Raw genomic sequence first — 23,071 nt, 5'->3', positions numbered from 1 at the left:
AGTCAGATATGACTGAGCGACTGAACTGAACTGAACTGAACTGAAAGGTTGCATAGTGTTAGTTGTTCAGTTGTGTCTGACTCTTTGCAACCCATGGAGAATACTGGAGTGGGTTGCTATACCCTCCTCCAAGGGATCTTCCTGACCCAGGGATCAAACCTGTGATCCCCTGGAGAAGGGAATGGCTACCCACTCCAGTATTCTTGCCTGGAAAGTTCCCATGGATAGAGGAGCCTGGTGGGCTACAGTCCATGGGGTTGCAAAGAGTAGGACACAACTGAGCAACTGACAGTTTCACTTCCAAAAATTGCATATGATATAAATGCAGTTGGTCTCTGTAAATTATATAGTTTTTGCAGATGAGATTTCTATCTCAGTGCATGTATCTCATCTGGGATGGCTGGCAGTGAGCAGACCACCAAATTTTTTTAAGATGAAAGGAAATCATATATTTATCAATGAAGGATATGTCTATACCAGTCTAAAACCTTTCTTCTGGGCTGGCATCATATTGACTCAGAGTTATCAACTCAGAGGGAGATAAATTAGTGATTAATAAATTCAGTTAGATAAGACAAAGTCCTTTAAAACATAGCTAAACACAACAAACTGAAAAATTGTACTGGAGTCCAATAAGCAATCCAAAGGAGTGAAAAAGGCCAGGTGTTAGGCAGTAGGGCACGGTGGAGACTGAGTTAAAACTGGAGAGTCTGTTACCTGTCTCAAGGAAGAAACTACCACCAATTCAGCTTATGTGTACCATGCATATGCAGGCCCCATGTGGCTGGATCTGATGTTTCAAATGCTGCCAGATACCTGGATGTTATCATGGGATATTTTATAATTTGAACAATAATACTCAAGCCAAACAAAACAGGCCTGCAGGCTGGGTTTTAAGTCGCCTAGTTTTCAATACCTGGCCCACGGAATACATCTCTCTCAAACTGATATAAACAGGCAACGTCTTAGAGGAGGCAGCACTTGAGCCAAGAAAGAATACAGATTTTGTCCTTTATTTTCTGCTAGCAACTTCAATTCTGGAATCCCAAGCCAGAAGCATGTGATGGGGAGAGAATAAATATTAAAAGGAAAAAAACACCCATAAATTTAAAATATAAACTGAGTACTTCATGATCTATGCTCTAGAAAATACAAAAATAATATCTCCAAGTCCGTGAGAGAAAGAAAAACAAAAACTTTTTTCCTTTAAGAGTAAATAAGTTCTAAGTATGTTTGTGGACATTCAGCATTTTAGTTAGGAGCATCAGTAGAAAGAATGACAAGATTTCCAAACTGAGTTTTAACTTCATATTTGAAAATCTGGTGGTTTAAAGAACATCTCTGTCCTCCAATCAAGTGGGGAGGGAGAACCCCCAGAATCTTTAGTTTTACCTCCTTAAAGTGAGTGTTGCTGTGCCTCGTTTGACCAGCCAAAAATAGCCCTTTTCTGCTGAGATCCTGAAATTTCACCACAGATGGCATTTACAATATTTCACCGAGTCTAAGATGCGTGTTTTCTGGTGTTTCCATATCCCCTACATCAGAAAGCATCTCACAATCAATAGTGTTTTAGAGTAGCTGGCTGCAGGCAGCCACACAATCACAGTATAACTTTTCATACCATTAGCACTTCCACTGAGCTCTGTGCCCTGTTGGAATTAAACACACGCAGAGGTATTTAAAATACCCTTAAAGAACGACAGAGCAAATAGGACAAATTGTGTTGGGTCTGTAAGAATTCTTTCTACTCTTTTGAACTTCCACACATTTCAAATGATTTCAAAAGAAAAAGATTAAAAATGTCTTTTAAGAGAGATTACACTAAAAGTCAGCATTAAAGCAGACATTTATTATGTATGCAGCAAGGCGCAAAAATGCAGCAGTACCGAGTGAATTGATGGCAGTCAAGTGAATTTTTGTCAGCTGGATGATGCGTTTTCACATTTTTCTTGCAGAGCATTTTATAGGACCACGCTGATGAAGTTGTGTGATATTTTGTATCTAAGATACATGTCAAGAGATGTCTATTGCAAGCCAAGCCAGGCAACTGAAAGCAGAAGATGCCAATCCCTTGGAATAGATAAAAGACATTTCAAAGCAAAGACTGATGTACAAGACCCCCATTCACAAACTGTGTCAGAGTTCACTTTGCTGCATATTTTTCTTTCTGAATGGACATTAAACACACACACACAACTTAAAACTGATACCAATCAAGAACTGATTGAAAATGGAAAATGTAGTACTTACTAGAGTGTGGCAGTTTGGTAATTATTACGGTGAATTTATCTTAATACCTTTTGCTCTAGAATCTAGACTCAAAGCTGAAGTGACTAAAAGACAGAGTATCTTGACCATGAAAATGATAAAAACCAACACTGTAAGCTCCATGAGGCTAAGACTATACCTGTCTTATTCACTGCTCATGGTGCCTGACACGTGGTAGCACTAAAAGAATATTTATTACAAATGGATGGATGAAATTCAGCCAACTCCAGGCAAAGCAGACTTGCTCAGTAGAATCTTCCTTTAGAGGGCTTCCCTGGTTGCTCAGATGATAAAGAATCTGCCTGCAATGAGGGACACCTGGGTTTGATCCCTGGGTCGAAAAGATTTCCTGGAGAACAGAATGGCTACCCACTCCAGTATTCCTGCCTGGAGAATTCCACAAACAAAGGAGCCTGGTAGGCTATAGTCCATGGGTCACAACAACTCAGCCATGACTGATCACTTTCACTTTTTTTTTCCCCCCATATTCCTTCAGAAGACAGGGAGAGGGGTCAGATGATCATCTAACCTTCACCCTCTTGTCTACTCTGAGTCTACATTCCACCTTTAATGCAGATTTTAAAAAGACTTCTCTTTATTCTTTTCGGACCAATGCTATTTTCTGACTGTCTAGCCACCACGGCAGTTGGGATTTGCTTTGACAACTGGTTACGGAGTGATAGCCCTAGCCTCTCTCAAAACAGCATCCTGATTCACCCCCTGCAGAGGTCTGGCTGCCTGGAGAAGAGCAGGTGCAGAAAGTGTTGATGTTGTGCCCAAGGGCAGGCAGAGATCTCCCGCCCGATCTCATGTGACCTCTAGCACTCTCAGCCTGGCCCCTGCCACAGGAAGATTCAGAATCCCTCTAAGTCACAGCTGAACGTCATCTTTGATTTAGAAGAATGAAGTATTGTCAATTCTGTATTTCTAGGGGATGGGAATAAGGGACATACATATATATGTGAATAAGTAACAATCATATTTGTGGATTTTTTTTGTGGGGGGCCATACAACACAGCTTGAAGGATCTTAGTTCATGGGCTAGGGATTGAACCTGGGCCCTCAGCTATGAGAGTGCTAAATCTTAACCACTGGACTGCCAGCAAACTCCCTGTATTGTTTTAGAATATAAATCTCTTTAAAGCAGGGAAAAAACAAGTTTACATGGAAATAGTTAAACTATCTTGAAAAAACTGTGACTCTCTAATGGCATAACATAGTGCCTATTTTATTAATGTAATATCGTGGCTAAATTACATATTAGATTTTAAAACAATACAGTTAATTATCAACCACCTGTGGCCATTGGACACACACCTTTCAGCCTCTTCATAGTAATGACTATAAAAAAATTTATTTGTGTAACTTAAGCTGAAAGGAATGGAACAGTTTTGTCTATCAGCGGTAGTAATAGTGAATCATAATAAGAAAACTGAAATAACAGTAAAAAATTTTAAAGCTCCATTTATTCATGGAGACATTAATGTTAAATTTATTATTGTCCGCCTACCTAAAAGATCAAGAGTATAATTGCAATAGCAGGTGGTATCCACTCATCTACTGAAAAAGAACTTTTTAAAGCCCTACAGAAGCACTTATCCACAAATGACTGGCCTAATTAGGCCTCATTCTTACTTATTCCTGCAGCAGTTCCCTGGGGATCTCAGCTTGTCAGTTCTGTGTGGCAGGAGTGAACAAAAGCTTGACCAGGGATGCTCAGGACTGAATTCCAAAGTCAACTCTACCACTTCTGAAATGTTATTTAACATCTCTAAGCCTCAATTTCCTTCTTATAAAACAGGGAGAATAAGAATACCTACCTTACAGGATTGTTAAGGTGATTGTAAGAGTTAATTCATATAATGGATGTGGCCCATACGAAGTGCTTCATAAATGTGGGCTGTTAGTATCCTGGTTACAGCAGTCATATAGATTGTAATTGTGTCTTTGAGGATAACCAATAATTTAGATCTACCAGTAATGCTGACGGGTTTCCCTCAGTTAGTGACAATTAGTGAGAATGTCCTGGTGTTAAAACGAACAGGGAATAGAGTTGGGAGAGATTGACTGTGGCCCTGTGTTCACCGTTTCTCCCTCCTCCTACTTACAGGTTTAAGATAGGCGATGTTACTGTGACGAATGTCGTTCAAGAGCTGATCTCGGGGGGTAATTTCCACCAACGGGGGCGGCCTGTTTCTCGGCACGGGTTTGAGCGTTTTGATCACATCTTTGAGATTGGTTTTCTCGGGTGGCTCTCTGGCTTCCGGCATCCGAGATTTGCGCTGGATCCTCTTCAGCTTCACCACGCGGAAGGAGTCGGGGTCCGTCCTGTACTTCGGTGGCTGCGATGGCTTTTTCGTCACCTCATTTTGTCGACCGAAGGGGGCTGCTTGGGGGTTGGGAGGTCGAGGAGGAGGAGGCTGGAGGAACTCCTGCGTCCGGGAATCCGGCATTGGTCCTCCCAGCATCTCCCACATCCCAGGGGGCAGCCCCAACCCGTTCTCCAACATGGCTATTAGCTTCCTCTGCTCTTTGAGCTGCTGCTGTTTCTGTTCTTCGTGCCTTTTCTGCCTTTGTCTATCCTGATTCCTGGTGAGCAGATTGGTTACCACCATTCGTGGACCCGGAAGCTCAAAATGGTAGCCCATCTTCAGGAGAGTGTTGTTCGCTTTCAAAAGCCTGGCTATTTCCATTTCAGCTTGGTGGCCCAGCATATGTCTCTGATTGTGAAACCGAAGTTCAGTGAGTGTCTCGTTAAACTGGAGACACCGCATGATGGCCATGATGCCCTTGCCTGTGATGAAATTGGACTCTATGTTGAGAGTGGTAATGCTCCTATTTTCACGCAACATGTTAGCCAAGGCGAATGCTACATTCTCATCCGCACCCACATTCGCTAAACTGAAGGTTTTGACGTGTTTGTTTTTCTTCATTGCGTTGACAAAGTCCAGCAACATTTCTTTGGGGATGTTTTCAATGTTGTTCAGGTTGAGTTCCTTCATGTCAGGGTCATTTTGTCTCACTCGCCTTAAGCTCCCATCCAGGTCCGTTTGGTTTCCAGAGGGCCTTGCGCTTACTTTCAAAAAACTGGTATCTAGAGCTAACTTCTTGGGATCCAATTTTGATATTTTTTTCTCAATTTTGTCTTGAGCCTCTGGTCTGCCTTTCTGTTCTTCAGTTACTTTACTAGTTACCTGTTGGCAGGTGTTCTCACCATTTCTGATTTGCTGCTTTACCTCACCTTCCTCTCTTTTTGTCCCATCACTCTCTTCACTGTCTTCTTTTCCTTCATCTTCTGCATCATCTTCATCATCTTCTTCATCTTCCTCCTCATCTTCATTATCTTCATCATCATTATTTGCTTCTTGGACATTGTCACTGCCCTGTGATTCTCTTTTATGTGCAGCGATTTCACTGTTAAGTTTTTCTTTTAAATACTGGGACATATTGTTATTGCTTTTGTCTATCGCTTCATGCTGTTTTTGAGCTTTTTCCTAAAAGATAAATTTAGAAAGGTTAGAATACGTAGCAGTGAAGAAATATGAAGAAGAGCAGTATCTATTGAAGATAATAAAAGATTTATTATTTAGTGAAAAAAATAAGCAAATAAGCTCTAGGTATAGTATTCTTTTTGTTTACATGTATATTTATGTGTACCTATGAATATGTATGCATGTACATGCTATATATATGTGTGTTTGTAAATGTATATGAAAAACAGACTGTTGTAATTTTTATCAAATTAATAGTTATCCTTGAAGAAGAGAGGTAATTAAGATAATTGAGGAAGGGATGTGGGGATTTTAACTTTGTACATAATTCTAAACTAAGATATTTTTTCTGAAACAAAGTATGTCTTTGTTAGTTGTTTTACAAGCAAATACAACCAAAATAAAGCTAAATTTTTATAGGCACACACAGGCACAGACACACATTTTTTTGGTTGTGTTTTTCTCCTCCCAGTTAATTTTCAGACCCTCTATTGTTTTTAAAGATAGTGTTCAGTTCCAGAAGCAGTTAAAAGTTATTTTTGAAAACCTTATGGGATTATTCACCCATTCACTGAAGTCTTTGTTTTGTATACAGCTGAATAGGAATTTTGTATTCCATAGCTCTGTGTTACAGAACAATTTCCTTATTGGCCTAACCAAAATTTACATACCTAATATGTTTGCCAATTTAATATAATGTGCACAACAAAGTTCCCTGAAAATAAAAGCTATTGTGGGGGGAATGAGGGCAGTTTGATATTTTGGAATATGCCAAAACCCTTGTCTTTGATTTTTTGTCTGCTTAGCTCTGTGAAAACTGCCCAGATGCTTCAGGCACAGGCTTTCCAGTCCAGTTCCCTGGGAAGGAATGTTCTAGGAGGTAAAGCCAAGTATAAAAGGGGACAAAATTATCAGAGATTCAGAAAAAAAGAATTGCTTAGTTTGGAAAGGAAAATAATAGTCTCTTTCAATAATGTTTTTTAGATGGTTACATATTAATTATACACTTTCCCATAAAGGATGAATACCTCACAGGTGTCATTTCGAAAGCTGGTGTAGAAGTTTGACATAGAGGCTTATGTGAGCAAGAACTTAATCTGTGGAGGAAGAAACAGGGAAAGGGGGTCAATTATACAGCTACAGATGGAAACTAAATTTTTAGTGGTGAGTATACTGTATATGGACCTTCCCAGGTGGCTCAGTCAGAAAGAATCTGCCACCAATGCAGAAGGCATGGAAGACATAGATTCGACCCTTGGGTCAGGCAGATCCCCTGGAGGAGGAAACAGCAACCCATTCCAGTATTCTAGCCTGGAAAAGTCCATGGACAGAGTACCTGGCGGGCTACAATCCACTGGGTTGCAAAGAATCAGACATGACTTAGCAACCGAGAATAATACTGTATGTGGAAATAGGAACGTATAATGTTGTATATGTGAAACTTGTGTTATAAACCAATATTATTTCAATAAAAAATAAGCCTAGAATTTAAAAAAAAGAAAGAGCTTGATTTTACTGCTCATAACATTATAGGTTGGAAGTGATACGTAAACTACCTAAAGTTTTCTCTGCATTTCTCATTTGTCTCAGCAGGGGGAGCCAACGATTAAGCTGTTTAAATTATACAAAAGGAAAAAACAGTGTTAGAAGTACCCAAGTTTGTTTTTCTTGGAAATTGGTATTCATGTAGAATTGGCTTTTACTCAAATTGTAAACTGTCTATAAATTGTACCTTAAACTCTAACCTGGTAAAGCCAGCAACTTATTTTCTTAAGTGCAGTACATGTTTAAACTCTCCTGACTATGAAATCAGTTAATAACTTTCCTAAAATTTCAGCTAGTATGATGGTAATGTGACAAGATGTACCTACCAAAAATAAATCAGCAGGCATAACTACGAGAGACTTTACCTGTGAGGATCTCTGTTTTCTTTTTGCCAAGTCACTTTTAAGTGAAACATTAAAAAAATATGCTGATATGCACTTCTAGTTTTCATATAAGGAACATATTTAAAGAAAGAACTATCTTTAAAACAGCCTAATAGGATCAATCTCTAAATTCACCACTGATACTTAATGCACTGTGGTAATGGATTTTTCGGTTACTGGACTTGGTTTATTTATTCTTTTTTTTTTTTAGGTGTAATAGTGACATTTTAATGGCCACAGATGCAAAAGCTTTAATCTATGTGGACTTGGTTTAATTGCAGGGCGTGTGGCTGAACTTCAGGGGGACTATGACACACTTGTGATTGTATGTGAAACAGTGCATATGTACACGTGCCAGAAGGAGGACAAAGAACTTTCCTCAGCATCATGAAGGGTCCTGTGAGTCAAAAAAAGCATAAAAGACAAATGCTTCTGCATTATGAGTTAATTCATTAAATATTAATTTCATGCCTACAGAATACAGGTTTTCCTGTACAAGAAACCCCCAGCAATTTTTTAAAAGAGATATTTATAAGAAATTACCACTTTTTTCCTCCCAGTTATACTATGTAAGTGTTCTAGAAAGTTCTGATCTGGCATAGGATTAAATATTGTGATTTATGTATAAACGTCAACAAAACAAGACAAAACATGGAGTCTTGAGAAAAGACAGTTACAATAGGGACACGCATCAGCCCAGGCCAGGAAGCCATTTCGCCCTTGTACACAAATCCCCCTTACCTTGGTTGGCACAAAGGTGACAGGAACACGTTCGTCTTCCAGCATGCGTCTGGATGCCTTTTGCCAATACATATAATCAACGAGAGATTTATGGTCGAAGTTCCCTGTTGGTGGCTTGTCGGTCTGATTCTTCTGAATCATTCCCACAGGAAGCCTGGGGTCAGGGGCCATCACCTCCATTTCCGACTGTAGTTCTTTGAGCTCTTCTGGGGACAAGTTGGCCAAGATTTCATCTTCATCAATCTCCCCATCGATTTCTTCTTGATCTGAATTCCTGCTATGTTCTGACATGACTGTTCAATACTTTTCTCTTACTACAAGAGGAGAAAGAATCAACAAAGATTTACAAAAAGAAAAAACTCTCTCAAGAAGTTCCCCCAGTTAGTAAGTGTCCCAGGTCAATACCACCGTGAGGAGATTTCCCTCCCCCACAAGAACCCCAGTGGTGCTTGCTGAGCTGCTAGGGGTGACTGCAACTAAGTTCATGCCGTAACTATATTAAGCAGGGCTTGGTTGGAGACAGTCAATTTATGGAACTACTATGCTTCTCTCTTCAGCAGCTTGAGTCAGCTGTGCAAATCCATCTGACATTTCAGTACAGCTGCTTAGGTTTGCCAGGCCTCCCAAACCTCTACAGGAGTAAATTCTTAGTTCCCTTCCTATGAGCTCTCATATTGTCCTATACAAATTCATGCAGTCCATACACACACCCAAGTACTGCAGGGGAGGCCACTTCTTATTTAAATGATGAAAACAACTTACAATATTTCAGAAGAAAAATCCAAACAGCAACTTGAGGTCTACTGAAGTGAAAAATTCATTTGAAGGTGGAAATCAAGCTCTCAGGACTTGCCTCTTGACTATCATGAGACTCTGGAAGCAAATAAAACTGCACACAGGTGAGCAGAGGCCTGGCTATGTTACTTACCCACGGTGTAAGCTGAACCTCTGCAAGACATCCTTATTTGCATCCTGATCCTGTGATCTAACAGATGGGGATGAGCAGCACTTGAATTTCCACTATGAGTGAGGAATTTAATATTTTAAATAATTTGTTTTACTTATTAAATATCTATTAAGCCAGGATAAAAATGTAAATGGATCTAAATTGAAATATTAAAAAAACACTCAAACCATTAAAGTACTGGAAGCAATCATGAATATCTTTTTCATAACTTCAGAGGACAATATGGCAATATTTATCCAAATGAAAAATGCATACTCTCTTTGACCAAATGCATACTTTCACCGTGTAGGAATGTATTCTACAGATATAACCCCCATATGGGTGAAATAATAGATATGTGTACAAAGCAGTGTATTGTATGCTATTATTTGTGTCATAAAACATAAAAACAATGTATGCACATATATTTATACAAACTTTATCAATAGATCCTTGGAAAGATACACAAGAAACCAATACTAGTGGATGCTGTTGGAGAAAGAAATGGGTTATCTGGGGGACAGGACTAGGAAAATAGACTTTGTTACTGTATACCTTTTATAACTGCAAATTTTGAAACATAAATATAGTGCCTGCTCAAAAAATATACACTTATTGTATAAAACAGGATAACACATGGAAGCATAAAATTTCCCCTTATTGTACTACTAAGAGCTACCACTATGAACATTTTGGTTTATCACTCTGGTCAGTCCTTTCTTCCAGGCATATAAACTCAATAATCTTTTGTCATCTGTCTGTTTTTTAACTTACAAAATCATGTGTTTTTTCTAGTCAATAATATATTCTGCTACTACATTATTTTTAATAACTCCCTGTTAAGATTCTTTATATGGAAATTCCATAATTAATGAAACCAATCTCCAATTATTGCATATTTGGACTGTTTTTGATGCTCACAGCACTTCTTCAATAAATATCCCCTGTAGTAAAATATACACATGCAAGTTTATTTCTTTAGGATAAATTGAATACATACCAAGAAGTGTAATTACCAAGTCAAAGAACATAAGGAAATTTAGGGCTTTTCATATGTATGGCTAGGTGATCCCCTCAATATTATTATAACCCATCCTCAATACATGTATATTATTTACAAATTATATACATGTGTTACTATTTCAATATCATCTATAATATATAATTATATTTATACATAAATATAAAATATACATTGTCAAACAATATATTCTTGAATATATATATATAATGTTTGTAAGTATAAATGCATTTAAATGTATACAGACATCTGTAGAATAAAACATATGGAAAAAATTACATGTGAGAAGTTTTAAATGGACATTCTAATATTTTCTTTCTACTCTAATGGTTTGTTTTGAACACCCTAAGATCAAGAGGCTTTTCATATGTATGGCTACATTTTTCCCAGAAAGCTATTACCATTTACTTGGAATGACCATTTTTAAAGTAAAGAATATAGATACACAGTGGCAGCTTACTCTTGGCCTCTTCTCTGTAGAGACTTCCTCTTCCACCCAGTCCTGTAAAAGGGAAGTAAAAGCTTGGCCTCAGTGGGCAGAGAGGTAGACCACTTTACAGACAACTGATTTGCAGACCATTTCAGAGGCTTCGCTTGCAAAACAGTGATCACAAAGAGTTGGACAGTACTGAGCACGCACACACGCACGCGCATGCACACACACGCAAAGAGACTGTACCAAAAAGAGTTTTGTGTTCAAGGAGGTTTGGAAATGTTATATTCTGCAACTGTCTTTCAGAGATTTGTAAAGCACGTGAACTTTTAGACTCTGAGAAATAATATGTGAAAGAAACCCATTTATTTAGCCCAATACTCCCCAACTTCATTTAGTTAATCAAGCTTTTATTTTTCCTTTTAAAAATCACTCATATCCTTGCAATTACTTTCCAAAATTTGTACTTTGGGAAATAATGATATAACTATAAAAGCCAAAGATCCTGGAATCAGTCTGCTGGATTCAAACCACAGCCCACTCCTTAGTAACTGCGTGATGTCTGGCAACTTACTGACCCCCAATGCCTCATCATAGAAAAGATATCTCAGAGTAATATTCACCATATGCTATTAAAGAGAGAACTAAATGAGGATACAGATAGATATTGATGTAAATATATAAATTAAGTAGGACAGTACATGGCACAGAGCAAATCCTCAATACCCGTTAAATATTGCCAGTTTCATATTTCACAGGTAGCCACAGAAACACTTGAAGAAAAACATAGGCAACTGTGAAATGTAATACATTTTATAAACCACTTTCATAACAGAAACCATTATATTAATGGCAATAAACAAAAATGGTTTAAAAAATCTTGTTGCTCTTGCAGAAAGCAACTCAGAGGCTTTTAGGTGGAACTGTGAATAGGATTCCCAGGTTTCCTAGTGAAAAAGAATCTGCTTGCCAATGGAGATATGGGTTCAGTCCCTGGGAAGAGAAGATTGTCTAGAGAAGGAAATGGCAACCCACTCCAGTATCCTTGCCTGGGAAATCCCATGGACAGAGGAGCCTAGTGGGCTATAGTCCATGGGGTTGCTGCAAAGAATTGGACAGAACTGAGCATGTTTATAAAGAAAATAGAAAATCATCATTTGCATGTAAATAGGAAGCTATCCTGAGAAAATGATCTGAATTGTTGCTTGTAAGCTTTCAGATTTGTATTGCTATTCTGGTGACCAAATGCTTTTGATGATCATGCAGATTCAGAAATTTCAGGAAGGGACGCTGCCTCAGGTCACTTCCATCTTGCTGAATGAGTTTGGAAAGGGGGTACAACTCTCCCAGCTGCTTCCATGGTGCACTTCATCCATATGCGGACGGGAAGAGTTTTGCTGGTGTAATTAGTCTCATTTGATGCACAGATGATTTAGCTGTGCTTTCTCTTAATGATGTTCTGCTGCTGCCACCTCAGCAGCTTCTCACATCAGAATCCAGCTATGATGCCAAGAGAGCAACAAGCTGTAGGATCACCAATTGACTTTTATAGTCATACAGGACATCACAGATCAGACTCTCTGACAGAGGTTTATTCAGTGCCTGGGACCTTCACCCCATTCAGTTCTGTTCAGTCACTCTGTCGTGTCTGACTCTTTGCGACCCCATGAATCACAGCACACCAGGCCTCCCTGTCTATCCCAAACTCCCAGAGTTCACTCAGACTCACGTCCATCGAGTCAGTGATGCCATCCAGCCATCTCACCTCTGTCGTCCCCTTTTTCTCCTGCCCCCAATCCCTCCCAGCATCAGAGTCTTTTCCACTGAGTCAACTCTTCACATGAGGTGGCCAAAGTACTGGAGTTTCAGCTGTAGCATCATTCCTTCCAAAGAAATCCCAGGGTTGATCTCCTTCAGAATGGACTGGTTGGATCTCCTTGCAGTCCAAGGGACTCTCAAGAGTCTTCTCCAACACCACAGTTCAAAAGCATCAATTCTTCGGCACTCAGCTTTCTTCACAGTCCAACTCTCACATCCATACATGACCACTGGAAAAACCATAGCCTTGACTAGACGGACCTTAGTTGGCAAAGTCATGTCTCTGCTTTTGAATATGCTATCTAGGTTGGTCATAACTTTCCTTCCAAGGAATAAGCGTCTTTTAATTTCATGGCTGCAGTCACCATCTGCAGTGATTTTGGAACCCCCCAAAATAAAGTCAGCCACTGTTTCCCCATCTATTTCCCATGCAGTGTTGGGACCAGATGCCATGATCTTCATTTTCTGAATGTTGAGCTTTAATCCAACTTTTTCACTTTCCTCTTTCAGTCTCATCAAGAGGCTTTTTAGTTCCTCTTCACTTTCTGCCATAAGGGTGGTGTCATCTGCATATCTGAGGTTATTGATATTTCTCCTGGCAATCTTGATTCCAGCTTATGCTTCTTCCAGCCCAGTGTTTCTCATGATGTACTCTGCATATAAGTTAAATAAGCAGGGTGACAATATACAGCCTTGATGTACTCCTTTTCCTATGTGGAACCAGTCTGTTGTTCCATGTCCAAAGTTACTAAATCAGAATTCTCAAGTTTGGATCCAGGAATCTCCATTTCTTTGGAGAGCTCTTCAAGTGATTCTGGTATATAAATGGGTATGAGAGGGAATTTCTTGGTGGTCCAGTGGCTAAGACTTCATGCTCCCAATTCAGGGGGCCTGGGTTCAGTCCTGGTCAGGGAACTAGATCTCACATCCTGCAACTAAAGAGCATGCAAGCCACAATGAAGACCCAGTGCAGCCAAATAAATAAATATTTTTTAAAAATGAGTATGAGAATCACAGCACCATTGCAAGCCACTCATTTTAAAGATCAGGCTCAGAGACCTTTAGAAACTTTGCCTTTGATGAGGTTCAGAACATGCTACCTCAAAATATGGCACCTTGGCATAATGACTATTTTAAGCTGGAGGACTTTGAGAAAGCATGCGCAGGAAGGACTCTTTGACCTCCCTCTTCATCCCTGAAGCAGGTCATGAGACCCTCCTATAAGAGAAGTGTCCTTACCTCTGAAGACAGAGGGCTCAAGATGAATCCAAACAGGCCCTGTTTGTCAACAGGCCCTGCAGTCAACAGGTAGTTGACTACCTGTGTTCAACCATCTGCCTTGTCTCATTTTCTCCTCCTGACTTTCTACTCTTCATCAAACCTAGGATAAAAACACTCAAGCTTAACGTGTCTTGGGATCTTCATTCCCTTCTGAAGAATTCTATGTCATGCAAAACTTACATTAAGTAAATTTGTATGTATTTCTCTTGTGAATCTGTCTTCTGGCCCAGTGTATAGGGCAAGAACTGGAGAATCTAGGAATGCAACAGGAAGAATTTTTTCCTCCCCTGCCCCGGGCAAGTCAACCTCTGGGCCTCATTCCTACTTCATCTGTAAAAGTGGGATGGTAAATGGACCTACTTTAAAGGATTTGGGGGGGAAAAAACCTAAATGGCATTATTCATATTAAGTGCTTATTAACCATTAGTTAATCTTATATTATCACAAAGAAATTGTGTGAGTCTTTCCTGCTAATATCTAGCAAATATTGTTCAAGCCAAAAATAAATGGCTTTTCAATTTTATTCTTTATGCTGTTTAAGAACTGTTTAAGGCTTATACATTTGTGAAAAATCCTAATGGTAACAGGAAGCACTTTTTTCTTGGATCTATCCATTTTTCCATCCCACCTTCATTCAGGAGACGGTGACTGTGGACAAGCCATCTATTTCATCAGCCCCAACACTAGCTATTAATATAAGAGGACACAACTTCTATAAATGGTTCCCAAATGTTACTAAATAAATCAGTTCTGTCCTGTTTGTGGCATGCTATTCTCTTATGCAATTCCATTTGGGTCACCACAACTCTGCTCACTGGCTGCAAATTGCCTGAAGATTTTGTGCGTGTGAAATAAATGCCTCGCTCTCGCCTCAAATTTCCCTGACCCACGACTGCATTGCCTCAGAAGGCGCACTTACAAGGTAATTGCTTCCTAGACTCAAAATACCCAGCCTGTCCTACTCTTACCAGACTCCAGAGTAGCATGAATTACAAAAGGATATTTACTATTTTGTTTTCATTGGTTTAGTAAGCCATCTCAGAATTCTTAAACTGATTTGATTTTGGCCTAATTTCAAAGGTAAATTAATTCTGTCACTTCTGAAGGTATGAGGATGCTATCATACTACCCATACTGCTACTACACTATTAATGGCACTACCATTACTGCTATTAGCATTCAGCTTCTACTACTATGGGTACTGCTATTACTACTAATGCTGCTACAACTACTAGTACTATTGCTGCTATTACTACTACTAACATGACAGTCTACTGCTATTAATTGTACAGCCACATTGCTAGCATATTTGAGCACTTAATACCCCCAAGCTTGTGTTAAGTGATAGATGTATATGTCAATCTTTTCATAATCTTGGATAATTGGTACTTTTATTAACCTCCTTTGACAGGTATTAAAACTGAAACATAGGCATTTGAGTTAAGGACTGCCTCTAAATTTGGGGCTCTTAATCCGTGTCCTCTGTTAGCTTCCTATCAGTCCAGCAGAAATTGCATCTCACATACCCACAAGACTAGAGTCACATAGCACAGAAAGCAACTGCTCTGAGATTTGAGCCTCCGTGTTTCCACGATAAACTTTCCCACTTCCCTGCTTGCCTTTGGTCTCCGCCAAAGGCCAGTGATGGCAACTGACTGCCTTGCCAAAGCAAGCTCTGGGTAAATAACCTCTGTTTGTTCTCATTTAGGGGATCTTCATTTACTTCCATAATTTCAGTGCATTCTTCTCTGGCCATAGACTATCACATAAGAAATAATAGTCATATTGAGGAAGGCATGAAGACAAGAAACTCTAGATCCTGACCCAGAAAGATTCAATAGGTAAATATCAGCCCCCACCTAGATAAGCAGAACAGTCCAAAAGAACATTTCTAAAAGGGAATTCTCAGACTTGTGGTCACCAAGGAGGAGGGGAGGTTGGGAAGGAGTGAACTGAGAGTTTGGTGTTAGCAGAGGCAAACTACTATTAGAATGGATAAACAAAAAGTCCCTACTGTACAGCACAGAGAATTATATTCAATACCCTGTGATAAACCATAATGGAAAAGAATATGAAAAAGAATGTATATATGTGTGTGTGTGTGTGTATAACTGAATCACTTTTCTGTACAGAAGAAATTAATGCAACAATGTAAATAAACTATACTTCAATAAAATAAATTTTTTTAAAAAAGAAAGCAACTGTTCTACTTCTTAGGGAAAATAAATGATGAAAATAGGCAGACTGCAAGTAATGCAGTCATAGACAGCTGTGCTATCATCACCAAATACCTACTGAAAATGGTAAGATGCTGTAAGAAGGATTCTTGAATCAAACTGGGTGGAGAATACTGAGTTAAAGAAATTTAGAGATATTTCTTAATCAAAAAGCTATGAACATGCTAATGAGAACTGTGAATTTCTAAATTGAGAAAATCATCTTCTGTACTGATAACCACAAAAAGCTTTTTAATACAGAGCATTTGTTCTTCAGAACACATTTTGTGAAACGATGATCTAACCAAGTCAAAGGAAGAAAACAATCTAATGGGTTTACATGGGAAAAAGACTGGAAGGAAATATTCTAAAATGCTACAACTCCAAGTAAAGGGATTACTGATGACTTTTCCTTTAATTCATTTTATTTTTGGATCCAATCTTGGTTTTTTCCCATCTTTTTTCTAAGTTCAGAAAACTAAATAAATGCTAGTTGCTTTCTACGACATATAAAATAACCCCAAATAATATTTAAGTCACTATCAGGATAACTGCCTTAATTTTCCTGCAAACTTGGGATACGAGCACTCTGTTAAAACAGATAAAAATAAATGCAGGTCTGATAAAATTTGTAGAACAAAATACTTGAACCCTTAGGCATTCTACCCTTAGGTATTGTTTTCTATGACATTTGTAAACATAGTAGGCAGGTCTCAAGTCTTTCTTTTCGGATACCTTATGTGTATGGCATTTCCCTAATCCTTTGTGAAAAGCCACATTATCCAAGGAAGAGATATCAAAACGCTTAAAAACTGAAAGCACGCCTTGGATTTCTTGAGGGTTGTCTGCAACATATTTCGTCATGAAGAAATGTATTCAATTGAGCTGTAAATTCAACTCCCAGCTTGTTGAAAGCAAGAATGATTGCACAACAATGTGAGTGTACTTAATGCCACTGAACTATACACGTCCAAACAGTTCATCTTATAAACTTTGTGTTATGTTATCACAATAATAAAAAGCAAGGGAAATGAAATGTATTTAGGTGGTATATTTTATTCTGAAAGATCCTTACAACTTCAGATATTTAAAAGTGTATTCACAGCATTGTTTATTACAGTGAACCAGAAACAACCTGAATGCCCAACAATGGGGGACTGATGAAATAAACCAGACCCAATTCCTATCTCTAATACTTTAAAATATCTTTAAAAAACTGATGAAGCTTTATATTTATTATTATGGAATAATATCTATAATTAAGTGAAACATGCCTGTTATTAAATGGCCTATTAAGTTAAAATGTTTAAAACATTTAAATACAGTCTATACATATTTATTTCATAAACTGTTTGACTCTTTTTCAATATGAAACAATCATTGTTTTCTGCTTTAAACATGTCCAGGTTACTTGAATATTTTGCAAATGCATATATGATTTTAATATCAGAAAATCCTTACGGCATGTTTTAAGTGTGTCAATATTTAGAAGCTATCCTTGTAGGGATCATTTTACATGATTAAAATTTAGGCCATTGTATACATTATCGCAGAAACTACCATGGACCTCTGTTTCACCATATTTAAATGAAAACTTAAGAACTAAGACCATTTTATGGAGAAAGCAATAAGTAAATGGGCCATGGAGTAAAATTTTGTTGGGGGCGGGGAGGGGGGAATAACCAGCAAAATCAGTATTTCAAACATTTGTTCCTTCCAGATTAAACTAATTTATACACTTTGTCAGACTTTAAAATAATCAAAAATGTTCATGGAAATAAAGTATAACTTCTATTTTAGAAATATAGTTTATTAATAGGTCAATGTGAAAAAAATTAATTAAAAATCTTGGAAATAAGCAATACAATTATTGAAATAGACTATACAATGAGTGGATGAACTCCAGCTGAGTACGCAGTGCATTTTTAAACTGCAACATAGAACCGAGATGTTCAAAATGAGAGATGGGGGAGCTGAAAGAATGAAAAAGTAACCAAAGTATGGATAACGTTTCTAAGGCTCCCACATTTGTTTAACAGGAATTCCAGAATAAAAAAGTGGAGAGAATTGTGAAGAAGCAATACCTGAAGATAAATTATGGTTAATTTTCCAAGTAATCAAACCAGTCAGTCCTAAAGGAGATCAACCCTGAATATTCATCTGAAGGACTGATGCTGAAGCACCAACACTTTGGCCCCCTGATGCGAAGAACTGATTCATTGGAAAAGACCCTGATGCTGGGAAAGATTGAAGGCAACAGAAGGGGCTGGCAGAGGATGAGACAGATGGATAGCATCACCAACTCAATGGACATGAATCTGAGAAAACTCCGGGAGATAGTGAAGGACAGGCGAACCTCGAATGCCGCAGTCCCTGGGGTCGCAAAGAGTCAGACACGACTGAGTGTCTGAACAACAAGAACAATTTTCCAGAACTGGAAAATTGGAAGACTAAGTCCTCAAAGTAAAAGTACTTCCTGAATACTAAGCAAAATAAAATTTAAATCATTTTAGACCATCAGCAGTTTTAAAACAGCTGTACCTACTCTGCCATTCTCAGACAACTTGCAATAAGAATGCAGAACTTTGAAAGAAATTACCATAGAGAAAAAAATTATCTACAGAATAATGAAAATCAGAGTGATAGTAGACATCTTATCTACAGCCATAGATGCTCAAAGTCAATCAAGTATTATAAAAAGAGAAGTACCAACTTCAGGATAGTGACTCTTGGAACAGAGAAAGAAGAGCATAAAAGGAAGAGGTGAAAGTGTTCACTAGCATTTATTATATAAGATCCTATTCAGTTTTTCTGAATTACTTTACAAAATATAAAGCCACTTTTTAAATGAGTCAATAGTATTAAGTTCAGCAACAAAAGAATGGATAATCAAACTGTGGTATTGTATACAAGAAAAGACTACTCAATAAAGATCATGTCCATAGTAACATGGTTGAATTTCAAGAACATTTGGTTAAATTAAAGAAGCTGGACAGCAAAAAATACACGCAGTAAGATTCCATTTGTGTGAAGATCAAGAAGACGCAAAGTGAAACCGTGGAGATAGAAATCAAAAGAGCAGTACTTATGGAGGGTGGGGATTGACTGGAAAGTGGGCACTAGGGAATCTTCTGAGGTGACAGCTAAATCTTGATTGGGGCTTGGGTTATATTTCACATTGTTGTTTAGTCACTAAGTTGTGTCTGACTCCTTTTTGACCGCATGGACTATACGCTGCAGGGTTCCTCTGCCCAAAGGATTTCCCAGGCAAGAATACTGGAGTGGGCCACCATTTCCTTCTCCAGGAGATCTTCCTGACCCAGGGATCGAACCCACATCTCCTGCATTAACAGGAGGATTCTTTACGACTGAGCCACCAAGGAAGCCCACATAGGTGGATAAATTTGTCACAACTCATCTGTTTGTATAGCTAGGATCTAGGAATTTCATTCAGTGCACATCTTATCTCAATGTAGAAATAAAATTTTAAACCAAAGTTGAAATTTTTAAAATGTAGACCATTCAAGAGTGGAAAAAAGAACCACAACACTGGTGACACCACACACTTGAGGATATAAGGCCAAGGGTACTTCAGTTGATTGAAATGCAAGGAGAAATCTAGATATCACAGCTCTGTTACTCAAGAAGCACTCAGGACATCAGAGAAAAGGCCAGGGCTTCAAGAAACTAGAGAAGTATAACCTGAAACCATGTTCAGTGTCTTAACAATTTTATCAAATCTTACTAAGCTACATACAAGCCTTGTCCCTGGTCTCTTTCCAAAGAAAGAGCTAGAAAATATGGTCACTGAAATAAAGTTAATGGCTTCTCTTTGTGTAAAATAAATATGTAAATGCTTATGTAAATCATGTAAATCATATTTGCTCATTATAGAAAAAAACAGAAGTTATAGATAAGCAGAAAGAAAAAACTGAAATCACCAGTTAGCAAATATATACTCTTAACATGTGGTTTTTCTCCTCCCAGGCTCTTTTATTTTTTCTCCAAAAAAAATGTACCTTTCTAAATATTGCTTTTAATCTTTTCAATTTTGTTAGTAAGATTCTGCACATCATACTTTGCAGAAACCTGTGGCTGTCTTTGTTAGTAAAGAGCAAACAAGTAGACAATGTAATTAATCCTGTTTTCCCTGGACTCAGGATATGATCTTAAACTGTCTTCCTTGGTTACTCTGTTTCTAAAGGTGGGTCTATTGTTGTCTATGACAAAATCAATTTGTCTTTCAAATGTTACCATTTATGACTTGGAATGTGTTCTGTGATATTAAGGTAGTAATATTTCTTCACAAATGATTTCTTCCCACAAATACAAAAGCACCATTACCTAGGCTTGTACTTGAAATATGACTACAAATGGCTATAAAACATGATTTTTAAAAATGAAAACACTAGAGTTTACCAACCTAAATGATTTAGGATCCCTTCTGTGGTCTTCTTGGTAGGATATACACTTAACCAGGTATTTCTGCCATCCATCAAAACACCTTTGCAATGTCTATGGGAGCTGCCTTTAGTCAATGCTGGATTCTGTTCAACATTCTCAATTTGATTATTTGTTGTCCATTAGAGTACAAGTGATATAAGATCAGAGACTTTATCTCATGCGCTTTGTTATCCTCAGTGCCTAGAAGAGATAGAGATTCAAAATGAATATGCTGAATGAAGAGTAATAGATTTTCATATATCTAGGGGCAACTGATTGCTGAAATAATTCACAGTCTTCAAGATTCCTCTCCCTTCCTTCTGTCTCTCCTTTCTCTTTCTTTTGTGGCTGGACATTAATGAGTGAGGATGAAAATGCAGACTGACTATGGGAAGAGCTGGGCATGCTGCTGGGTGGGATATGCCAGTAGTTTGTCCTTCAGATGGTGACACTGTTAATTAGCCTATTTCCCCCCCTTTCTTCATGATATAAAAGGGAGGAGAGGTAGCATTCTAAGATACAAAAGATAAAATATAAGTAAATTAATTTAAAGTTGACTTAGTTATTCCTTGCATTTTTTATAACAAAAGATTTGCCAGTGTCTCCAGCATCATAAAGCTTTGTAAGGACAACTTATAGTACCTATCTGTTCTTTATGTCTTCTCATGGTTCAGGGCACACTGTGAGTTATCAAGTATTTTGGTTGAATGAATGAATGAACCACTTAAGGCGATTGGGGAGAAAAGGAGGGTATGTGTGATACTTATCGAAAGTATCCAAAGTTCTTCTCAAAAATAATTTGATGAATGTATGAGGACAACAGGAACATAAAGAAAGCCCAAACTCAGGTGTCGCCACCTCTGCCTTGACATGTGGAACCAGGCCTGTGCACCGGTCTCAGCCCTGCAACAGAGCTCCTACAAGGAGATATTAGCTCCCACTCCATCAGGACGGAGATATCACCACCTGACAATTCTATGAAGCCTGGAGACTAACCAGAGTCTCAGTTTATACCACGAGGTGGAGGGAGGTTCTGTGACAACGTTTAAAACAACTTGAACCCAAAATAACCAGTCATCATCTAATATAGCCAACCATACTATATAGCTGGTCTTCAAGCTGCGACTCAAAGTTACAACAACTGAACTTGGGAGCTTTTGTTGTTCCAGAGAAAACTGTGGAGTTAAGAGGTGAAAAAATGCCACAGAAGACCAGCAGTGAGTCAGAGTTATCGTTTCTCCAGTTTTTGTTTTTTTTTTTTTTTTTTTTTTAAGGCACAGCCAATATGAAGGGTTATTTCAGAGCTCTTCAGTTTCACTGGTGCATAATACATTTCTCAGTAAACTATTTCAAGGGGCCATGAACATTTTTTAACAGAATGGTTCTTACAATCTTCAGAATTTCTCATTTGAAAACCCAGGTTTTCTTCTAGGGATTCAGAAAATCACCCCAACCAGGAAGGAGAAACAACTGCAAAACTATTAGGGAAATTACAACCAGAGGTTGATTTGTGCTCATCCTATCACCATCATTTTGCTTTTATTTTTTTAGTCACAGTGAGGTTGTCTCCCTAATGCTGTGACCAACGTCATTCCTTACATACCTAACATAATTCTTGGGTCCTATTTTTAAATTAATGACAGTGTCATATGCTAAATGTTTCAAAACAAACTTCACACTGTTGGCTTCAATTTCCCCCCCGATAAAGCTTACAAAGTGATTGATTTAAGCATTGCTCATTGTCTTTGGTTGCCAGACCTTCCCTGACTTTGCTCAGCAAATGTTTCCATGTAACACAAACTAGCATCACTTTAAAAAATACTTGTGGGTATGATGGGAGCTTCTAAAATTGAAAAAAAAAATTTATCTGCCTGTCCAACTGCAATCCACTGAAATGCAATCTGGGGATTATAGAGTGTCAGATGGTGCCTTTACAATAACAACCACTCAGCAACTGGGGGAATACAAGTGTAAGGTTCTGGGTAAGCACTAAGACTATGGGGACGCAGTATTGGCATGTTTAACAGTTAGTGTAGGCATAATCTAGGCAAAGAAATTACTCTGCATTAGTTTTTTTTTTGCTGTAGTTTTTAATAAATAAAATCATTTGGAGGTTTTCTATATGTTACAGCATTTATAACTTCTAAAATGACTGTGCCCTTTTTTTCAAAATGTTTGTTTCAAGAATGACAAGAAATGACATCCCAAAGTTTCATGAAAAAATCAAAACATGGTATTTCGCTAGCATATTTTGATCTAAAGTAAATCTATTTCTTGCATGCATCCCAATAGATTTTCCATCTTTCTTGGCATCAGAACATATTTTAAAGCCTTAAACATTTCTTGAGAGCTCAAACACATATGCATACTGTGTCAATCCGTTATTAACATTAAAATAGAATTTTAATTAGTGCAAAAGTACTCTATTTTAGGCAAGATAAATAAAGAGCCAATTACCCAGTTGCTACCAAGGCATCCAGATGGG

The 23,071-nt window shown here is 38.1% G+C and overlaps 1 protein-coding gene across 3 annotated transcripts in view; it reads right to left on the bottom strand.

The window, feature by feature from the left end:
* The window catches only part of LMOD3 (leiomodin 3), a 44,573-nt gene that overhangs the window by 8,420 nt on the left and 13,082 nt on the right, over positions 1-23,071 (bottom strand). Inside the window, exons 2-6 of one of the 3 annotated variants that reach the window (XM_060402229.1) lie at positions 20,567-20,787; positions 10,856-10,897; positions 9,191-9,317; positions 8,429-8,742; positions 4,377-5,762 (exon numbers count right to left, since the gene is read on the bottom strand). In XM_060402229.1, coding sequence (XP_060258212.1) covers positions 4,377-5,762; positions 8,429-8,719 — 1,677 coding nt within the window. In that variant the 5' untranslated portion in view covers positions 8,720-8,742; positions 9,191-9,317; positions 10,856-10,897; positions 20,567-20,787. Of the gene's footprint in view, positions 1-4,376; positions 5,763-8,428; positions 8,929-9,190; positions 9,351-10,855; positions 10,898-20,566; positions 20,788-23,071 lie in introns of those variants that run through there. The other 2 variants (XM_012099692.4, XM_012099691.5) reach the window with 2 other exon arrangements.

Source organism: Ovis aries, chromosome 19 (genome assembly GCF_016772045.2).
Source record: "Ovis aries strain OAR_USU_Benz2616 breed Rambouillet chromosome 19, ARS-UI_Ramb_v3.0, whole genome shotgun sequence".
Classification (NCBI taxonomy): domain Eukaryota; kingdom Metazoa; phylum Chordata; class Mammalia; order Artiodactyla; family Bovidae; genus Ovis; species Ovis aries.
This window is presented reverse-complemented; position numbering and strand designations above follow the sequence as displayed.